This window comes from Chaetodon auriga, chromosome 5 (assembly GCF_051107435.1).
Source record: "Chaetodon auriga isolate fChaAug3 chromosome 5, fChaAug3.hap1, whole genome shotgun sequence".
NCBI classification, from domain to species: domain Eukaryota; kingdom Metazoa; phylum Chordata; class Actinopteri; order Chaetodontiformes; family Chaetodontidae; genus Chaetodon; species Chaetodon auriga.
Window position 1 is genome coordinate 25,428,725 of NC_135078.1, and position 22,811 is coordinate 25,451,535.

General features: G+C 44.2%; 1 protein-coding gene across 1 annotated transcript; it reads left to right on the forward strand.

The window, feature by feature from the left end:
- Positions 1-674: 674 nt before the first annotated feature.
- On the forward strand, positions 675-17,757 carry tmem161b (transmembrane protein 161B). The gene is made up of 12 exons (XM_076731867.1): positions 675-919; positions 5,633-5,736; positions 6,749-6,829; positions 8,381-8,478; positions 8,578-8,734; positions 10,044-10,195; positions 10,300-10,360; positions 10,475-10,615; positions 12,122-12,235; positions 13,515-13,689; positions 14,482-14,578; positions 14,673-17,757. Exons 1-12 carry the CDS (start codon positions 917-919, stop codon positions 14,960-14,962), a joined length of 1,473 nt encoding a protein of 490 aa, XP_076587982.1. The 5' UTR covers positions 675-916; the 3' UTR covers positions 14,963-17,757.
- The last annotated feature ends 5,054 nt before the right edge of the window (positions 17,758-22,811 follow it).

Below are 22,811 nucleotides of genomic sequence, written 5' to 3' on the forward strand. Positions count from 1 at the left end.
ACGGGCGGTAGAAGTAGCCTCTGTGTCTGCTGGATTTCTGTGACCACGGCCTAAAAGTACACAGGACGCGTTTGAGACCCTTTCAAATGTTTCGGTTCGTTAGTTACGACAGCATGGCTGCATCCTGTTAACTTTTTATAGTCGCCGACTGTTCTAACTTGCCTTACAGTTAATGACTGACTTAAAAATGTTAGAGGAGTTATGATTACGAGGGTCGAGGATCCCATTACAGTCGACTTAATTACGAGTAGAAGTGCCAAAAGTACTTCGTTTACCAACTGATACAACCACGAAGTACAATGTATGCGGTCAATAATCACATTCTGACATCAAAAAAAGCAGAAACTAGGAGAGGGTGTTATTTGCCTCAACTCGCTGTGTTTCCACTGCCCACTGCCAGGCATCTGATGCAGGTACCGCTCTGTCATGTGTGGTGGTGACTCTTGCGCTCTTCCGGTTGTGGGGGTCCTAATGGATACTTATAGGGATCTTGATAAGTCCGACACAAAATTCCAAAGTCTATACAATATTTCAATCAAATTTAAAATAACCTGACACACATGTATATTTAATATTTATCAAGACCACAGTTTCATTTCAATTCGCGAGAGTGAGAATAATTAAATCCTCGTATTTTATTTTGCGTGTACAGGCATATCTGAGGACACCTCCTTACCCAAAATTTTCGCATGACCTCTACTGCAGTTGAAAATACTTGGGAGCGGAGGTTGGATCCATTGAATTTTGACGCTATAACCCATCTCTGCAAGGATACGATGACAATTTGAATGAGAAACCTCTTCATTTTGTGCGCAACCATCGCAAGAAGGGCTTATGTGCTCCTCGCCGCTTGATTTCCGACTCGGGGTGCTCAGTGTTGTCGGGGAAGAGTCCGTTTCAGCTGCACTGCATCAACATGGTGAGTGTGACAGCGAACACCTGAACGCAACGTTTTCTCTGAATTGTCGCACTTCATTCATAGAGCAGTACTTGCTAACATCAGCTTTCATGTCGATGTCTACTGCGACGCTGCTGACCCGGTTATGTGTTCGGTCAGCTTGTTGCTGTGATTGCAGTGTAACGTTAGCTTAGCTTGCTAGCCATAGCAGGTGCTTGTAGCCGGCTAGCCAATGTAGCTATTTAGCTAGCGTTAGCTAAAAGTGGACGTCTGCGGTTTAGTGACGTTAGGACTATTCGATGGTTAAAGTTTTGGTTTGTGTTTCATCACAGTCAGTGTTTTGTTGTCCTGACATCAGCTGGTGTTGTAGGGGAGAAGTTGAGAATACATTGGAAATACTAGAATGAATCATACCAGCATACAGTTAGCATGCCATTCATCTGGCAGCAGGATACCATTGGGAGAAGTCAAGGTGTGTTTACCCTCTTGACCTGCTCAGTTTGACATTAGGATGCCCTCAGAGGGACTGGAACTACATTTCGTGTTTTTGCTCATTTGGTGGTAAATGTTATAAGCATTTGTTGAATCCTCTGATAATCAAATGTCAAGGTTTTTATGAAATCTGTCAGGGAAGTGTTCACATCGCCAGCTTACTGAGGGAAATTGATACTGCTGGAGGCAGGCTGCACGTTTTTCATGACATTTGTATACTGGTCAAAGAATGGGCATGTTATTTTCTTATAGCACACAATAATCCTCAAATTTCCACCTGAAACACAGATGGTATCTGTAATCTCGACACAACTGACACAAGTAAAACGGAGAATATGAAATTGAATAATTTGGGGGATCTCCAACACAATCAGGGAGTTTATCTTGGTTGTATTTGTATTGCGATTTGTTTTTATGAATATTTATCAGTGGTGATTTGCATGATTCTTCAGTTAACACAACCAGAATGTCTCAATCTGTTCAGTGTTATTCTCTGTGAGAGCAGCTAGGACGGGACAAAAGTGACAAAACTTAGAAATTAGTATTCATAATGTGGAGATGATTAACAGGCAGGTGGAGTCGTCCATTTTTCAAGCAGGTGGAACAAACAGATAAGGCATGAGCACTTCCACTTTATTGTAGTACCTTCAGGGTATTATGTAGTACGAGGGGAGTGGAAAAATGAAATATCTTAACAACAGTATATCACAGAAATGTCAGATATCCAGGATGTCATTCAATCTTTTACTGCAACATTAGGTCCATTTCGATGTACACTTTGGTCCGTCTATAGCTGCAATATTTCATTTTTACAAAGTGTAGTCTTAAATTTCCAACAGTCAGTGGTTGAACAGAGAAGGATTTAATACACCGAGACTCGTCGAGATGAGTGAAACTGGGGAAGCACCGGTCAATAAGGGGTTTCACCCTCTCAAAGTTAGTTTCATGTGAGGTGTTTGAGCGCATATGGTTGGTGGTTATCACTGCAGCTCCCACTCCCCACCCCCTACAGATTTCATTTGGTTGTTGTGTGGAGGGGGGTCAAGCGGACTGGCCAAGATAAGAGAGTCCATGCTGGCTCAATTTCCCCCAGGCCTGGGATCCTTGCAGGGCCCCCGCGGAGAACGGTCAGCATCCACCAAGCGAAGGTTGTGTGCTTTTGACCTATATAGCCTGACCGACACTCACATGGAGAAATGTCTTGAGTCAGAGAGGTTGTGTTTGGTCACGCGTTGCATCTTGAAGTGAGTGTGATTGCCAAATTAATGGCACCCACTGTCCCCTCTGTGGCTCCAGAAGAGGTATTGACTTTAGCTTTTGGAGCTTACCCCATGCTGGGTGACACTGGGGATCCCCATGACCAATCCAAAATATAGGTCTGGTGTGCAGGTCTGGCCTCACCATCACCATCTTTCATATTTAGGTGTCATTCTCTGCCTCCCTCTACGCCTACAGCAGGCTGACATAGGTTCAAACTTAACTCAGATATGCATTTATTAGTCTTATGTGCAGGTTGTTCATTGTGATGAATGTGTGCTTGTTGTCCAGCTTTATATTAGGAGCAGGATATGTGTGAGCTTGCTCACAGTCACCGCAGTACCAACCCAGTTTCTTGTCATTTTGTCATTGCAGTAATTCAGCCTACATATTTTTGAATGAGGCTAACATTGAAACGAGCTGAAGGTCTAAGTAAAGATGCTGAGGGCTGGACCGGCAAAAAAGGGGACTTGGTGCAAAAATCAATTAAAGATGAAGATTCACAGAAACCAGAAAACGATGAGCTGGGGCATCGTTTTAATTAGTATTTGTTGCTGGAAGGAGTGGATGGTTGCACAGACACTATAAACATCTCCAATAACCGAAAGGCGTAAGGTATGCCGGCCAGGACAGGCCAAGCACCCGCTCAATAATGCGCCGACCCAGATGACACATTTTCAGAATCTGCATGTCAGCAGAGTTGGTGTTTTACTTTTTGAAAAGATTGAGTCCTGTATTAATTTTCCATCCAGTGAAAAACGTTATTTTTAATGCACCGGTGCTTCTCCAAATTACCGCCAAGGCACAGATTAAGCAAAGAGAAATTAGCATTCTAAATTACCCTTTTAGGGTGAATTTGGGCTCTGTTGAGTAGCGTTGAGCGAGGGCGGGGAGTTTTGTTTAGCCTCATGTTGTTGATGTGTAAACATGTTGAGAACACAAAGAAGGCTACAGGATTTATTGCTGTATACTCGGGTAATGAGTTTGCAAGTGTAGATTCACTGCCCAGGTGCCAGCACAGATATCAGACTGTTGTTGGAAAAGAGAAAATATTTTAGAGGGGATTAGTTATCTAATTGGTTCTCTTTGCTCAAATGTGTGTAGGCACAGATATCAATGATTCCCGCTGATTGCCAAAGAGATAGGCCAACCTGCAGACCTTAGCCTACAGTGAGTGGATAAAAGCGCAGCATGATGGGAATGATTTTGGCCTCTTAAGCCTAAGTGAATATTGATCTAACTGCGCCGGGTTGATATTGAGCTCCTTATGTTGCTAAATCTTTCGGTGCCTACCGCAGGAGCGCCGGCTGCTCATTCTCCGGGGCACGCAGCGGCTGGCATTGTGACAAATGTTGGAGACGTTGAGGAATTTAGTGAACATGGTATTTACGCCACTAAATGTACTCAGATTACAGCATGTGGCTGGTTAATATTTAAATCCCTTATAATCAAACTCTAAAAATCATTACGTTCTGTTGTATCTCGGTGAATGTGGTCATTTCTGACATTTATCACTCTGTAAGTAATTTCAAGAGACACCATCGTCACGTGAATCAAGGTGTAAATGATGTTAAAGTACTTGGGAGCAGATATCAGGATGGTAATAGAAGGATGTCAGAAGCCTGAAAGATTTGCCGCGGGGCCTCTTTTGGGTTCCACAACTGTGGGGGCCTTTAAGTGAAAACTTTCATATTATACACACCATGGCTTCAAGTGGAAGCAGAGAGGAACTGCTTTGAGGATTCTAACATGGCGTGTTGCCTGTTTTTGGTTCGACTGAGTAACAGTGAAGTGATCGGCTCCTGGGCTCCACAGCCTGCACTCTGTCTGTGTTTATGCTGAACTGAAGGTCGTTCTGTGTTTGAGCTTTGGATCTTAATCAAAGTTGTGGAGCCTAATCTTTCGTCAGTGTTTACCATAAAAACCTTTCCTGTGGTGTCTGATGTAGACTGGTTGAAACCAACTAGCGTTTGCTTTTTTGGCTGCATTATTCTTCTGACACCTCACAGAGAGGAAGGATCCATGCAGCAGGGCTCCAGCTTCGGTTCATCTCCGTCCCAGAGCCCAACCTTTCCAAAGTGATGTTAACGCTCCCAAAAACAAGATGTGGCTTTTTACTTTGTTATTATCATCTATAGTTGCTAGCGACATAGTTTACATGAAGCACTTTTTAATCAATAACAGCTAAACACCCTTTTTGTATTTGGTTACTTTAATCTCTGACAGACATTTGGTAAAATGTAACATTAACTCAAAATACTTTTACCTCCAAACTGAACTCACCTGAAGCACTTCAATCCATTTATTTACTGTAAACTTGTTGTGTTGTCACAGTAAACTGCAGTTCAACCCCAAACGCGTTGTCTGTCGTCCCCGGGCCGACAGAACGCCGTTAGTCTCAAACCCTGCATGCAGTCCGGAGACTATGAGTATTCATGCAAAGTTCCAGGCAACAGCATCTGTGGCTCCTGCAAGTGGGACAAAACAGCACCATTAAAGTCTGTAACCTCACCTCTTTCAATTTAGAGCTAACTCCTCAGAAACACTGAAGGCAGTGTTAAAAAATGCTAATTATAATATCATATTAGTATTATAATATCACATATAGTACATCTGCACAGTGTGTTTATAATGCGGCGCAGTAAACATTCAGAGTCTGTCATGACAGCTGAACACGAGCCTCTCTGCACCGTCATCTTCAAGTTTGATGGGACAACGTGCTGTGTGTCCTCCCTGTTGACAACATGTTATTGTGTGTGTCCGTCGGTGTGTCAAGGGCGTTTTATTGATCACATGAGCAGTTTAAGATGCAAAAACCTTTGATGGACTTCAGAATCCATTTGAAACACAAGGTGCAGTTTGAAGATATGCTTCAGCCTGTATCAGTTTGCTGTGTATGAACCTGTAGTTTTTATGCATAATTGCCTTATGATATGTCTAATTACTATTTCAATGTGATTTTAAACCCCCATCCTCTTTCCACAGGGTGTGATCGGTGTGCAGCTGGTGGTTACCATGGTAATGGCCAGTGTAATTCAGAAAATCATACCTCATTATTCCTTTGCAAGATGGCTACTCTGCAGCGGCAGGTAAGGCAATGTCCTGCACATGTGATGTTTCAGATAGGTCCTCTACGCTCAAGGCTTCATTCAGCTGAACTTTCCCTCAAAAAGGGTCCAGAACAATGGGGATCAAAGTGTTTACTCACCCGACAGAGCGCGCAAAGGCCTGTGGAAAGAAGAAGAGGAAGAGGGGAATCATTAAATCACACTGCAGAGACCAAAGGGCGTCAAAATATTGGGATGACCCGAGAGGACGGTGCATGGAAAGAAAGTGCCCGCCTCATTTCCTCTAATTAGCGCCACATATGTTTTTCAACAGCTTCTTGGAACACGTTTAATAATTCATTCATTTTTCTTTTCAGGGCACCATCGAAACATTTTCTGAAAACTTTTACCCCGAGCGTGAGGCCCGGAGCGTCCCTCTAGAATATTTAGTCATGAATTTTCCATCATAAATAAACGTGCGCGGGGAAAAACAAGCCGTGCTCCTTCCCTCCGCTTCTCGGGACGCTCCGACAAGAGCGTTTCCAAGTTTTCAGTTCAAAGTTAAACGGGGTGCCTGAAAGTGTTTGTCTTCTAAAGGACGCTCTTAAATTAGCTCCTGTGTCAGACTGGGCCCTGAAGGACAGATAACCCTGCTGTTGTAAAGCTTCTCGCACGTGTGTTTCAGATTTGTAAAGTCACTGATATAAAGTGAAGCTTTGAGGAACGCCTGTTGTGTGTGTATGTGTGTGTGTTCTGTTTGTGAGTTAATCATAAAGCTCCGAGCTGTTGCAAATTTGTGCTTTGAGGATTTTAGAAATAGTTGCTTTGAGCAGTGATGTAAAGGCACTTCAAGCCTTTAATAATAAGGAAATTCCCTTTATTCTTACAGTAAAGTACAAATCACTTAACCTCGTCTTTCCTTACTTCAGACTCAACATGATTTTTGCTCTAAATATCTGCTCCGTGGTGTCCCCTGTCTCACTCTGTCTCACTCTTTCCTCCTCTGTCCCTGTGTGAGCCTGATTCCACGTCTCTGTCCTTTCTTTGTTCACAGTCTGCGGTGGTATCAGCACCCTACGGAAGATGAGTTGAGGAGCTTAGCTGGGAAACAAAAAGGACAGAAGAGGAAAGACAGGTAGGTGGGGGGGGGCGGAGGGGTGCGGGCTGGAATGAAGAAGGGCTTTTGTTTGGGGGGTTGGGGAAATGCAGTGGCACACAGGAGGTACGAAAGGCACCCCTTTCATCAGAGTGGAGAGAAAAGATGAGAAGCAGACATTTGAGATGGATGGAGACCAGAAGCATGTCAGCAAACAGATGAAGCTGATGTGTTTATGTGGCTCATTTAAGGCCCGTTTGAAGTAAAGACACAGAAGTCTGTTTTTGTTGTTTTGCTCCTTTATGGCTCTTCATCGAGGCTCAGAGCAACTCGGCTTAGAAGTGGCCCTGTCTGGTAGATGTGAGGAGAGCTGGTCCTGTTTTTTGGAGCCATTACTATTTAGGCTATTTTAGGGGCTGACAGTTTAAAGGGATTGCATCTTCTCTGAAATCAAAGTTTCCCACACAGCATTATGTCTTCAAAGTGGTCAGATGTCAAGCTTTGATTCTGGAAGATGATTTTCCTTCAAGGCTAATTTGCAATTAAAATAAAAGTGCTGTTCGGTTTTTCGGGCCGCAGGTGGAAGTTGAGCCATATGTCGAGCACGTGATTTCAGTGCCGTTTCCTTTGTGCTCTCCTGTTAAATGTGAATCTAAATTGAAGCCACGACTGAAAGTTAATCCTCACTCTTCCTCGTGGTGTCCAGCTCCGAACTTTTTTTGGAGCGCGGTCCTTTCTCTGACCCTGTATGAGGCAGGTCAAGGCTCTCTAGCACCACATGTTCAGTAATCCCCTGAAGAAAAAGATGGACTCACTGTCCTTTGGCCAGCTCGTGCCATGCAGCTCCGTTCCCTTTGTTAACAGTCTGACTCCCTTGGTGAGGGGCCAAGCTGAGCCCCTTTTTTTTTCCTGTCAGGTGCCTCAGAGATGAAATCTGTCCGGGGCATGTTTGGCCCTTGAGTCTTACAGTGGTATTGTCCTGTGAATACAGTGCACACACAGGGCTGAACAAACAAAGCCCAGAACTGAGGAGGCCCAGCGGACAGTTGTCCAAGCCCAAAGAACAGCTCTCCATTAGCCTGCTGTTGGCGATTTAGAGCTGCTTATGCATTGTCCCTCCTGGTCATGGGAGAGTCCTGTAGTATTAGTAAAAAAAAAAGTAACCTGACCTCTGCCAACCATTGCATTTAGATGCCAGAGCTGCATTTTTACCTGTGCTTTACTATCGCCATGAGTATTTAAGAGGTAGGAAATCTATTTCGAGTTCTTCTTGAAGGACGATTCTCCAGCTCAGGCCACCATCTCACTCAACCTGCAACATTTACCAATATTTTCCGCAGATTTACAAAATAGAAAAAGTGCAGGAATGTGTGGACTTGCTATTTCTTTTCAGTTGTATAAAAGGCAAGTTGACAAAAAATGTGAAAGAAAACGTCTGCGAGGACAGACCCCGCTGTGAGGATTTCTTTTCTTTTCCAGTTCGTATCTCCTCACAGGAAAGGAAAATGTGTAAAACTCTGTTTACTTGCTGTTTGAGTTGCTTGTTTCTGACCTCATTTGCTGTTTTGCTGCACTCCCTCTTTGCCCCAGGAAGTACAATGGTCACATAGACAATAAGCCGCTCACGGTTCCCAAGGACATCGACTTGCAGCTGGAGACGAAATGCATCACAGAAGTCGACACGTTAGGTAGGACGGATGTCTACAGTTGAATTGTAGCTCCTCTGTCATGTCTGTATATGCTGTGCTGTATATTTTTGGATTCATTTATGCTCTTTATGCCCCCAGCATTGCACTACTTCCCGGAGTTCCAGTGGCTGGTGGATTTCACAGTAGCGGCAACTGTGGTCTATCTGATAACAGAGCTGTACTACAGCGCGGCTCAGGCCTCAGGAGAGATGAACATCAGCGTGGTCTGGTGCCTGCTGGTGCTCGCTTTTGTCATGTATCCTTACATCCCGGCTAGCCTTTTTTCTAATCTGGGGGTATGCTCTTACATTATGTCTGTAGGTGGGTTTTGAGGTTTTTTGGGGACTCTCCTCTGCACATTTCCCTTATTTTCACTTTACATTCTTCGCCGCCGTCGTAGGTTCACGTCTCTTTGTCTTTAAGGGACCGAATCATTCCAGCTTGATTGTGTGGATGCAGCAGTGGCTGAGACTATAAAGTGACTGCTAAAGCACCTACTGGCTTGACTTCAGCACCTTTACGCTCCACAGCTACCTGCCATTTTGCTACGCCGAATGATGGTTAAATAATATGCATTATCCTTGCCACCAACCACAGGGATCAATCTTTCCAGTGCTCCTGGTTGGGCCCGGCTCACCGCGGTCAGACGGTGTGTCATTTCCTGCCTACGTCGGAGATTGGAGGCCCAATTTTCACAGCCCAACAGACTGATATGCTTGGGGAAAAGGACAGACTGTGGAACAGATGAAATGGGACTATGAAGATGAAGATGAGGGAAAGGGTCGGCTCAATATATGTGTTAATGGGACACTTGATTTCAGTTTTCCTATTTCAGCTCTGATGATATGTTTAAGACTCTCGCCCAGGAGATCAGCTCTACTGCCTTAACCGCCACTGATAACGAGGGAGCAGCATGCTCTTCGGGTGTCTGCGTCTTATGGTACCTCGCTCGCTTCTTCACCCATTTTTTTCCCCCTGAAATTTATAAATGTGACTGCATGTCCTCACCTTTGGCCAATGTTGACAGGCCAGCTCGGCAGTATATTAATTGTAGCCCTCCACGTGATGGCTCAAACACGGCTGTTTCTCTTTTCAGCCTCACGCTGGCTCAGGCTTGTCTGGCGAGTGTTTATACAGCTGGCTTCACAGCAGTGAATAGAAGGGGAAAAAGAAAAGAAGACTCCATTGGATTGAACACCAGTCTTGAAATGGACTAAAAGGGAGTGAGAAATTGCCATGCTGTCACCTGAAATGTTGCAGAAACGGGGAGTTTCATCTCCGTGTTGACCAGAGTCTGCTCGAAGAACATGTTCTGTCCTTCGTCTTCCGATCAGTGTCTTCGAGGACACAGTAAAATACTATTACTACCTCAGTGGCAGGCATTGGTGCCCACACCTGCCGGTGTCAGGGCTTGTGTAATGGGTGGAGGGCTGATTGCAGAGGCTCCTTTCTGTTCCTCGTGAACGTGTGAAAGGTATTGAAAATATATCTGCAAAAGCGGATTGTATTTGCTTTGTATGCCAGCGTGCTTCTGGAGATGTTTTCCCTTGACTGTGTTCCCGCAGTAAGACCCTTTTCTCTCTAACGGCTCACTACTTCAAGCTGGAGGAAGGAGGCGAGCGTTCGCTCTGCATTACTTTTGCTTTCTTCTTTTTTGTCAAAGCCATGGCCATTCTCATCGTCACTGAAAACTACCTGGAGTTTGGTCTGGAGACAGGTTAGTGCTCCACAGTCTCGCGAATGAACCCGTTAGTCACATCCAAATTTGATTAATTTTGGCACCGGCGTGTGAGTCACTGTCAAACATTTCTTCATCTCCAGGCTTTGCCAACTTCTCTGACAGTGCTCTACACTTTCTGCAGCACCAGGGCTTAGAGTCCCAGTAAGTACAAAATCAGTATTCTCACAGTATCATTTTTGTTTTCTCTGCCTTCATGAATTCTTTATGACTCATGAAACTACAATAGTAACTCACTATGTGTTTTCTCGTTCACAGGGGTCCCATATCTAAACTCACCTTCAAGCTGATCCTGGCCCTGCTCTGCTCCCTGATTGGAGCATTTCTAACTTTCCCTGGTCTGCGATTGGCCCAGATGCACCTAGATGCACTCAATCTGACCACAGCCAAATTTACACAGTGAGTCCTCTACAGTTATTGTCTCCTCCTCTGTGGTCACTCATGTATTTTTCATTAAATGCTTTTGATGTCTTCCTCATTCTTAACCCTCGCACCCCTCAATGCGGCGGCGGGTTTGAAAGTATGATTTCTTCTAAAAAAATCTAAATCTAAAAATAGAAAATATGGTTGGATTTTCAAATTTATGACGCTTGTTGAACAGGAAAAATAACCAATTCTAAGCTAAAAACTGGAGTATTTGATCAAATCGCTTTATTCTGCACGACTCCTGGAAACAAAAAACCTTAAATTCTGCGCTCCTCAGCACAACAGGGAGGCCTTGAATGTTCAGGCTGAGACCAGCACTCACATGTGTTGAAAACGCCCGGTTTTGTAAAGGTTGTATGTAAAGCATGTGGATCCCCCGTCCTTCTTTTTTTCCCCAAAAGACATTTTTGAGCTCTCCCTGCGTTTAAACATGACTGTGCTGTTTCCATAGAGGTGCAGGGCTTGAGTGAGTGAGTGAAAATGTGACAGGAGCTGCTCGTAATGAGGATGTAAAAAGGTGAGAAGTCACGGCAGTCTTTGTTGAAGGATCAGTTCCTGGTCAGGGAAAAGTAAGCTTTGTTTTCACTTCTCCGCTGCTTCAGTCGCCCTTCCTCCTCGCTCTCCAGACTCAACCTTGAGCGTCGGCGCCGAACGTCCTCGCTCATTTTCCCAACAGCGGTGTTTGAAGTGAAAGCAAGTAACTTTCATGTCATCCCAACGTAAATGAACGAATTGTTTCTGGTAAAGGAAAAAGCTCCAGGATGGTCTGCCGTATCTGCGCCTCTGGGCTTAATTAATACACGATGTGCTCAGATGGGCCGCAAACACAGCGCTCAAGTCCTACTAAGAAGCCAAATATAGCGCAGCCGAACTTGTCTCCTATTATTCCGAGTGTCAGATACGAGAGAAAGCACCCCGTGAGTCAGATGAAGACTTCCTCAGTTGGGGCGGATTTCTATTTCAGAACTCACTGGGTGGCACGTCTACGACCATGATAGGGGGTGCAGAGCAGGGAGCACGTCGCATCCAGATAATCCACTTTGGCATAGCAGACTCTCCAAAATGGCCTCCCCTTCCATTCCCCCTCTTAACTGTCATGAGCTTACATCCTCAGACCCTGTCACTAGCAGGGATTATCTCCAAGCCCTTCAAAATATGCGCCCTGGTTATCTCCTCACCCCTCTCAGGAAAAGTTGCATTGATAGCATGGACCTCATTTCTCCCTACGTTAACTTCAAATTTCAGATTAAAGAGCAAGATTTCGATGTTGTTTTTTTTTTTTCTTAAATGCACGGGAGGTATTGATGATTCTGAGCCATCAAGCCTGTATTTGTCAATCAGTTTGGAGTTTCTTCAGTGGTCAGACATTTTTTTAATTATCCTCTGAGACTCTTGCATCCAGGAGGATAAGGTGTTGCATGTCTGGATTGGTGTAAGTGGACATCTTCTCCCTCACCTCCCCCCTTTTTTTTTCTGTAGGACTCTGCTTCATATCAACTTCCTGTCCCCTCTTATCATGGTCCTGCTGTGGGTGAAGCCCATTACCAAGGACTACATAATGAACCCCACTCTGGACAAGGAGAGTGTGCCTTTGTAAGTAAAAGTTATTACTCTGCTTCCAAAATGCCAACGTACACCACAGTCAGCATGCTCAAAAAGAGGTTTGCTAAGGCGAGATTTCACCTTTTTGTTGTTATTTGTAGCAGAAGTGACTGTTTTAGTTATTTGAAAGTTCCCTTTTGGACAATGGACAATGAGCTCGCCGGTAAAATGCTTTGTAGCTCATGAATGAGATTGCCTCAACATTTCTGGCGAACAAGAGTGAGCTGTAGGTGTACATACTCGCACCTTGTGTTGATTGATCTGTGCTCTGGAGGCAAACCCGTCGGACTCCCTTGATATCTAGCAAGCTAATTACCTGCCATTCAAACAAGAGGGACGGGACGACGTCGCAAAGCTGCGAAAATAAAAGTAATTGTGGCTTTTGTGCTGGGAAATGGATGTAAACAATGCAACAGCAGTTATGAAAATGGAATTTACAACGGCTCGATGAGATAAGGAATGTATTCAGCCCGTAGATGAAGTGACAGCACACACATTGTCTGCTTGGGTTAAAATTAGACTGTAAACAAATGTAGTCATACCTCAGGGGAAGCTCTTCATCGTATCTCTAACTGCTGTCATTTGTTAGCTCTTTCCCAGATTACAGCTTTCATTTGTTACAACTTTGAATTCTGTCATGTGTCAAAGTTTCCTCTGATGCTGACGGTGCCGCTGATACTATCAAGGTCAAACATGATTAAGCCTGATTTCATGTTACGGCACCCCCCTTCTCACCTCTTTATCTCTCAATTTCACCCTCTTGTACTTCTTCTTCTGAGTTGTTTATGACTCCTTTGCTCTTATTATCTTCCTGTCTGTCTCAATGACTACGTTTACATGCACAAGATATTCCGGTTGTTGCCTTCATTCCTGAAAAGACAGTATTCCAACTAAGCTGATTACAAGGATAATTAAAATGAATATCCCACTAGTATCGCTGTTTACATGCATCTGTGCGTTCACTGATTAACGGCCTCACACTCCCTCTTTCATTCATTCAGCCACCTTCTTGAAAAGGTCGACGTTGCGATATTTGCACATATCCAAAAAACCTGTTGATATCCAAGTCCTTCACAGTGTTTAACGGTAGCTTTGTTTCTCCTTCCAGCCAGAAATGTGGACTTTTCTTCTGCATCTCTGTACACATGTTAACGTAGTCATTGTCTCTGCAGCAGCTTACATGACGCGTTGAGTCTGCAGGCCAGAAAAAGCCGTCACCCCTTCATCATCTCCGTTCTCTTCCTCGCTTACATCTTTCTGTTGTCATCAGGATGACGGAGCAGACGTACGATACGTTGCGGTTATGGATCATCATACTGATGTGTATACTCCGGCTCGCTATGATGAGACATCACCTGCAGGCCTACCTCAACCTGGCCCAGAAGGGTGTGGACCAGATGAAGAAGGAAGCAGGACGGATAAGTACCGTTGACCTGCAGAAGATGGTGAATAAGATAAGAGATAAAATAAGCCCACTTAACACACAGCTAGACTGTTGAAGGGATTCAAAGGCTGGATTTGCACAAGTGGAAAAATTTAGGAGGAAGCCAGTTTCCCCCTTTTCTGAAACAAATATAGACACATTTCGGCTCCGGTCTTTGTGAATTAAGGAACAGCACAAAAGTCGGTCATCTGTGCACAGGACATGCATTATGCAGGAGGCGTGCAGCCCACCTGTGGTGCACTTGGAAATTGGATACATTATCAGTGAGCGTGTTTAGGACTGGCATCAGTAGTGGCCAAACACATCAGCTCGTGTCCTCACCTCTAAAAGCATAAAGTACTGATAGTCTGGTCCAGTGCAGACCAGCCTCCGCTATCTTACAACTCGTATTCTGCTTCAGGATGCAAGTGTTTATATACATCAGCCCAAATAATAGAATATATGGTGCTGCTAATCCAGGCCAGCTGTCACAGATGTCATTTCGAGACTCAGTGAAAGAGTTGTGGTCTAACAGGCAAAGTTTCTTACTTATTTTATTGCTAATGTGGTTTTATGAACTGGCACGTCCAGCGACTGTCACCATCATTAAAAATGCCATTTCTCTCATAAGATGTAACGTTATTAAAACTGATAAACTGCCCAGCTGGATGGGGAGATGATGTTTGAGGGGATATATTGCAGAGAAAAGAAAAGCAGCCGTAACAGGTTGGTGTTAAACCTTGCAGAATGTGTCGTTAAACAGTTTGTGCAAAAGCCCAACGTGACGCGGTTCTTCTTCTGTAACTCCACCCAGGTTGCACGTGTTTTTTACTACTTGTGTGTAATCGCACTACAGTATGTGGCGCCGCTGGTGATGCTGCTGCATACGACTTTGCTGCTAAAAACCTTAGGTGAGTCGTGCACCGCTCGATGATTTTCCAATTTAGAACATCTCTCTGCCTTCAAGTTCGAGCTTTTTTTCTCCCTTTGTCTCATTTGTTACAGGTGGACACTCCTGGTGGGTCTATCCTGAAGAAGACCTTCCTTGTACCCATGAAATGAACTCTGTGATGGGGGCGGCTCCAGTCGCAGCCCCGACACCGGCTGCGGTGGTAGAAACAGGAGCCCGGGCGTCTGTGGCCCAGCTGTCGGTGGCTCTGGGAGGCCTGCGGACTGTCTTCAGCCCCTTGCTTTTCCGGGGGCTCTTCTCCTTCTTTGCCTGGTGGATCGCCGCCTGCCTCTTCTCCACCTCCCTCTTTGGCCTCTTCTACCATCAGTATCTCATGGCGGCATAGCATCACCAACCCAGCAGTGGCAGCCAGACCCCCACGGGGCTCCTGTGTGTTCGGCCTGATCAGAGAAGACTGAGCGGGGGGGCGACAGAGGCCTGTTTATGACTCTGCTCCACGAGCCCTCCTTTCCCTCCTCCCTCCCACCGACCACCTCACGATGACTGAGCATATCATCAGAGCTCCTGGTTCAACTTCCAGTGCTTCCTCCACAGTTGACTCTGTGAACTCTTGTCATTGTTTTTACTACAACAACCACTACCTTTTTATTTGGACAGCGAGATTTCTAAACCTTAATAACAGACAAACTAAAGTATGAGTGAGAGGAGTATCAGTCCGTGTCAGTGATGGCATGGCGTCCTAAGAGAAACTGCTCCTGTTTGCTGTGAGAAATTTGAATGATATGAAGTGAAATACTGTATCTTGGATCCTGATTTCAATTCGTCCTACATGTTGAAACGTGGTGTGGCAGTTCTGCTCAGTTCCACCGGTTTTAGGGATGCCAGTGATTTTAATTCATGTTCTTTTTAACACTGTCGTTCTCATGCAATGAGTTTGATCCATCAGCTTCTTCAGATTCAGCCCTAAATGCAGCTTCATGCACGTCAGATTTCAGGCTGTTGTCCCTCCCCTGTTTTCAGCGGTCATTAAGGCTGCTTTAAACTGGGTTTCAGTCTGAATTATAGTTCAACTTATCCAGGAAAAACATCTGGAGTAACTCGTCATGACTGGACACATGTTGTTTTATTGGTTGGTGCTTATGTGCAGGGCTTTGACACAAAGAGTCATGCAGCTATCTGCGTTCCAGTCGGCATCCCAGTTCATGATACAGCTAATTTCTAACAGTGAGGGATTTTAAAGAAGCTGCATTTAGGTCAGAATATCACAGAATCTGGAGCTGCTCATGGAGCCGAATGTGCGACTTCATACATAAGCATTACTTGTTTTCCTTTTGTTTTCCTGAGTTTTGGGGGAGCTGATAACTGCCATGCAGGTGCCCCATCTTTGTCTTTGATCAAAACTTTAATGTGTGCTCAAGCAAAATGGCGTGTATTACTCAAGTGTCTGAATTCCATGGCCACGGACCACAAAGGTGTCAGAGAGTCTTAAAGTTTTGCAGCGAGGACCAACACGTCTCTGTTTGCAGGAAGAGGAGGAGGAGGAGGAGGAGGAGGAGGAGGAGGAGGAAGAGGAGGGAGGAGCAGCCTGTGGATATTCCCAGAATGGCTGGTTGGGTAGAGCTGCCATGCAGCTGACCAGGGTGAGGAGAGCGGACAAGTGAAGAAGAGTTGTACCTGCGGAGGAGGAAGAGGAGGTGTTAAACTCACCTCGTCGACTTGAAGCTGATGTCTTCAAATGCGTCTGAATGAAGTCGCCATCTCGGACAAACTTCGGTGTTTGAGCGGGAGGCGTTCCAGCAGACTGGTGGTGTTTCATGTGCATTGTGACCTCCCTGGTTTTATCTGAGCCATTTTCGAAGCTAGGGGAGAATTTGCAGCTCTTTTTTTTTGAGCGGCAGCGATGATTTAAAGGGAGGACAGCACTCGGGGCTCAGTCGAGGTATGTGCTTGTGTCTGTGTGTCTGTCTGCATGTGGGGGATCTCTGCTCTGGGTCAGCTGTAATCTGAAAGGGCATTGTGATCAAGAGGAGATGATGTCAACTACTGTTGATAAGCTACCGCCTTCATGTTCTGCTTTCCTTTCTTTAACCTTCACCCATCCATTGCTTTTAAACTTTTTTTTTCCCTTTTTCTAATCGATCAAATGGTGAATTTGTAAAAGTTTGGGTTTTTGTTTTTTTTTTAAATGGTGCCAAGTGAGTGTGTTCCCCTGTCCCAGTGTCTGTAGATTTGGTGTCTGCTAGTGTTTGAAACTACATCTGGACTACACATCTGCGGCCTTCTGTCTTCTGTAGATCCGTCTCGATCGAGAGAATCACAAGCTCGGGTTCGCGTAACAGTGCTTACAGCGTCTCTGCGTGCTGCGAGTCTTCGGTGGGTAAATGTACGCACAAACAATCACTGTGCTCGTGAAGCACTGGCCCGACATGATTGTCCAGTCTATTCAGGATTGTAGGGTACGACGCCGGACCGCGCGGCCCGGCGGCTCTCTGCCGTTTCATTCTGTCGTTTATTGTATCGTAGTGCTGTGATTTGTGAATTCCAGCTCTATGAGTTTTGTACAGGAAACGTTCCAGCGAGTCGAGCAGCACCATATCACATCTTCAAGGTCCTGATGTTTTAAATGATGGGGAACATGCACATAATGAATGTATCAATCCTGCCTAATTTCTCGATTGTTTTCATGAAAATGATTTTTGTACGGTGAGTTGATTTAACGCCCCGCCCCCCGCACTTCCTCTACTCATGACTCGTCTACTACCATCTGTTCGATCTACCTTTCCAACAAAATCTAATTTGTCCTAATGACTGTTTTTATTGATTATCTTTGTTTTTGTATTTATTACACATGTCGAGGCCTGTAAACATTTCTAATTTTAACAGCAAACACTTTATTTTGTTCTCGGAGTGCATGATGGCTGAAGTCAGTTTTGAAATGTGTTTGACAAATCATTTACAGATTAACCTTTTTTTTTTTTTTTTTTTTAATGTCTGCTCCGTTAAGAAGTAGCTGGGATACTCAGAAATCAGTGGCCTAATGAGGCATTGTTTCTTCTGTTTGCGACCACTCAAAGGGTTTCTTACTCATTGTTGAGTTCACAAAGTAAATTACACACATTGTTGTTCCTTCATGTATTTATTTCTGCTTTAGATTTTGTCTTAAATAAATTATGTTCTTTACTATGTCCTTTTTTTTGTTTCATCCTCGTGCTGTGTTGTCTTCATGTAGGGCTGTCACGGCTGCACAGCAGGCACGTGGATTCATTTACGAAGCTTTAGACGCGTTTGTGACCTACAGGGAAATTCAAAGCAAGCATCGAAAAGCATGTTTTTCTTCCAGCTTGCAGTCCTGGAGAAGTAAAAATCTCAGATTGATTTATTGGTCACACTCATTGAACAGTGCAGATGACTAAAGAGAGAAGCTGAGGTTTGATATTAAATAGCTCCATATTCACTTTTAGCTTCGTCGGTCAATAAATGACCAAAATGCTCGATGATTCTCTCCCACACAAGCTTCAGAAACGATGCCTCGCCTAAAAAAGAGTTAACTGACTCCGTCTGTCTCTCCTTGTTCAGTCTCATTCTCTCCTTTCCTCCACATCAAGCCAAGAGGAGTAAAAGTCCTCCAAACGAGATTGAGATCACACAGCACATTTTTTGGCATGTCGCGTCGGGCGTGTGCAGAACTTTTATTTATTTTTCGGTATGGCCTTTTCATGGAATTCATACTTGAACGTGCTTGAAGGATATGATGATATGCCCGACTCAGATTCAGCCGTTCAATCCCGACTTACAAAATAGTTCCACACAGATGTCCCTTTCTTAAAGCTTTAGTGTTTTATTCTCTGCTTGGACAGTACAAGCACATAATGTCCTCTTTCCAAAGCAATGCTACCATTGCTTTGTACTTAAAGCTTTTCTCTGCATTTACAGTGGCTCCTTTTTGGGTCCTCAAGGTCTCAGGAAGGATTTGAAATGGCGTCTTTTTTACTAGACTCATAGTCTTTGAATGATGGTGCTCAATAATACTGTAATTGTGCTTCAGCATCACTCTACTTATGAAATATGTCCTTGTGCAAATTGGCATTGATTTAGGCAGTCAGTGGCCATTGATTTGCTTTTCGTAGTTTGGCTTCTCTATTCTTGTGGGAAAGGTTAGTGGAGTAGATAAAGAGATGAAATGACAAACGCTCCCAAACTCCTCTTAATGCACGCCATTCTCTGGGAAGAACATAGAGCCAGTTAATACAGGCCTTGAGTGCCATTGTCCGCATGAGCGGGAAAACTGGGCCAATGCATTCATTCATAGGTAGACAGATCAATAAGACAGCTTCCAAAACAAACCAGTGGAGAGGTTCCTTTATTCCTCTTGAGTGGAGCCTATTCACCGAGGTCCCTCTCTCCGAAGAGCGGCGTGGAGCTCTGCTTCAGGAAGGGGAGCGAAGACCCCCACCCTTCGGTCTCCAGCACAGCCAGAAGAACTGAGAAGCTTCTGGAGGGGTGACTCTATAATAGTGGGCTTTCTGTCTGACACAGAATGGTGATCCCACCCTCATGTCGATTGTGAGAAGCAGCAGCCATGACTGACATGACCCTGCACGGTGAATTGCCTAAAAGAGAACACTTTACATTGTTTGAACTCCTCTGACCTGTTTTCTACTTCTCTCTCCAGCGATACCTCTAAATTATGACAAAGATAAGAAAAACAGAAACGGTCGCCTGCTGAATCGAGTGCCAGCTGCAGATCGGTTGACTGAGATCAGCATGGAGCAGTCACCTTAAATGCAATACATGCAATTATAATCTTTTCTTTACCATGACAACAGCTGAGAAGGTGGCGCACAACATTTAAGCATCTTGAGCCGCAGCGAGCTGACAGACATCTCATTCAGCACGTGTTCCACAAAGTTGCATAAAAGAATTTAGAGGAGAAAAACGAGCCGATTCTAAATGAATTTTATTGATAATTGAGATGAAAGTGCAGCGTGTTGACAGGCAGTGAGTCCACGGTGTGTTCGAGTGATGCTCGGAGAAATCAGATTGAAATATGACAGCGAAAAGGCTGTTTTTGATCAAAAATTGTTCCAATCATTTTACACAAATACACAGGGTCAAGTGTAGGATCTGGTTTTCTCTCTATCAGTTCATGAGGTGCACAAGAAACACAGAAAGCCAAGATGCACAGGCGGCATCTAAAAGCACTGAGGAGGAGCAGCTTTATTTTGTATTTCCTCCATGTTATCCCACTGACGCACACTCTGATTCCAACCCATTCAACACTCACAACCCCCACATATGGGAAATATTGTTCATCTATGGAGCTGTCTGTGTGTTACGACCTAATTGAGTTAAACATGCACCAGTTATCAGTGCAAAGCAGGGAAAAACGGCGAGGTAAAAAAAAAAAAAGGAAAGAAAGAAACTGAGATTCTCGCCGAGCAGAGGACATTAAAATTTCGTCATGGTTAAAATTTGAGGTCCGCTGCCTCGTGCTCGAAATATGAAATGGCTGACTGCCCTCGTGTAATCACCAGTGCTCTTACATTAATTCATCTCTAGATGAACATTGTTCCGTTGGGGTTTCCAGGCTTCATTGTTGCAGGCCTTTAATCAGCAGCCTCCTCGAGCTCGAGCAGATACTGCACCACAGACACACTGCTACAGTACACATAGCTCCTTCAAACTGTGTGTGTGTGTGTGTGTATTACTCATGTTGTGGGGACATAAATCTGTGTGCACATTGTAGGGACCCGCCTTCCTTAAGGGGAGAAAACGCAAGTCCTCATAATGTGAATCATTAAATTTCAGGGTGAAGACTTGTGTTAAGGTTAAGTTAAGGGTTAGGTAAGTAGTGTTTACGGTTATGGTTTGGGTAAGTCTCCAGGAAATGAATGTAAGTCTATGTAACGCCCCCAGAAATGATGGAAACGCGACTGTGTAAGTGTGTGTGTGTGTGTGTGTGTGTGTGTGTGTGTGTGTGTGTGTGTGTGCACATATCCATGTATTTAGCACTTAAATGAATTGCTCCTCTTTGAAGCTTAATGTAAACCAGCACTGACATTTCATCCCACTTTTTTAATTTAATATAGATTATGTATTTAGTGTTATTATTCCTAATACATTTTGTCCTTTTTTTTAATATTATTGAGGATCAATCTGAAATGCATTGCGATAACAGTGCATTTCATTCTCTCAAAGCGTCACACAGTAACAAACGGTGCGTTCAGAAACACCGGCCTGCATATTTACTGTTTTAAATGAGCCTTTTTCTTACAGGGAGATATGTTACTATCAATCATTTCATATTGTGCCATTAAGACGCATTTAACTCCAGACTTAACACTCCTCCAGAGACTAATATTCACCCACCAACAGAAGCGAATTTCGTATTCTGTGTCTTGTCTGTGTAATCCATGATTTACAAGAAAACTGTGCTTAACTGTTGGACAAATTAATGGTACATTCCAAATTAATTAGCAAAAGCGGCACTACTGTACACAGCTTAATGTCTTTCATGGTGAAATAGCAGGATATTAAGCTCACAGAAGCCCAGCAGATTAACATGAATGAATAAATGATTTATATATTTATTTCTTAAACTCTGGCTGTGTCCTATTTCTCTTGATGAGCACCCTACTGTTGATGCCTCCTCGACAATAACAACCAACAGAGTGGACTGCCCCCTAGTGCCACCAGCTGAGTGTGACAGCGTACGGAGGGGGAGGGGGAGAGCCTGCCTGCTTTGAGCATTAGCAGAATGCCAGCTCTTCAGTGCCATCCAATCAGAGAGCACCTTGGTAACGCGTTCATACATCCAGTGGAAGTAGGTGGCGAATGCAAATGCTCCGAGATCAAGGTTTCTCCTTGGCAATGGTGCAGCACTTGTTTCTCTCCTTTCATGTCCGAATGATGATGGTGATAATAAGAGGGGAGGACAGGCCTCGGATTGAGCCAAAGGGGGAACGAGCATCGATGAGATCTTTGATATGGAATGCTGCATCATATGATATTAGTGTCATTCACGGAGCAGTTTGATTGACAGTTTATTAGAAAAATTGTGAGAAATGCACCATTGTCTTCATCCATTTTTCATGTTTGAATTGCTGACACTTTGATGCACTTTGGCGAATGTGGTGCACAAACTGGGACAAAGGAGCCGCAGCCTACATCACATTTTCTTTGCAGGGTTTTTTTCTGCTTCCTTTTCCACAGACAGCATTAATACAGTAACAAACATATTTCTATAATTGCTTTCTTTGTGGTTCTACGCTCTAGCAAATGCACTTATACAAACGCAAGCGCACACTCGCAAGTGAAACCTGCATCATTTTGCTTCGGGGATCCTGTTGTTCTGCGTGCCTCAGGTCCAACAGACTTAATTTTCAGTTTTATATTGTATTAAGCTGATGATGCACATTGCATTCACGGAGCACTTCAACCCCCTGGTCCTCCCACACGTCGTTGTAAAGCCAGCCTATGTTCCTAATTAAGACAATGTAACTCTGCGCTGCTTTCAGGAAATGTAAAACTGATTGGAATGAAGGCGGCAAATTCAGAACATTACTCTGGATCAAGGGAGAAATGTATTTTAAGCTTTAGTTAGCTTGTACCTTAAATAACATGAGGGACTACAGTTCTGGTGGTATTGACTGATGTGGTGATACTTCATTTGGAAGGAAAAATATAAGAATATCATATTTGACTCTTGATGTGTGACATTAAAGGGTCACTTCAAGAGTAATATCCTATCTGACCATGTCTTTGGTTTGTTTGTTCATTTTTAATTGTTCACACTGAGAAAAAAAGGGAACCATCATAATGTGAATTTAATCAAAATATATTTTCTTGGTTTCTTTTTTTTTTTTTTTTTTTAAGATTTTCTCAGATCTGAGAGGAAACACATAATAGCAGGAAGCCAAAGTCAAATTCTCACGTCAGTGTTCTTGAGGTCATTTCCATAAAATCAGGAGTCTCGTCATCCTTCAGCCCAAACCCAAACCGTGACCTTGTTCGGAGAGTTAATTTGCCGTTTGATCCTGTTTGCGGGAGGGTCGCATATTGACACCGTGTTGCTCCAACGACCTCTGACCTCTCGCTGCGACCTGCCGGAGCGCATGCCAACCACCGAGGAGGGCCACAGGTCACTGGAGTCATTTAGGGGACTCCCGGGGGAAAGTGGCCCCTGGACACTGGGCCCCCAGCTTCTCTCGGTGCAGAAACACACACTGTAGCTC

Coding starts and splice junctions, on each gene's coding strand:
- tmem161b (XM_076731867.1), top strand. Junction 10,361..10,474: donor CACCAGGGCTTAGAGTCCCA/GTAAGTACAAAA, acceptor TCTCGTTCACAG/GGGTCCCATATCTAAACTCA. Junction 10,616..12,121: donor ACCACAGCCAAATTTACACA/GTGAGTCCTCTA, acceptor TTTTTTCTGTAG/GACTCTGCTTCATATCAACT.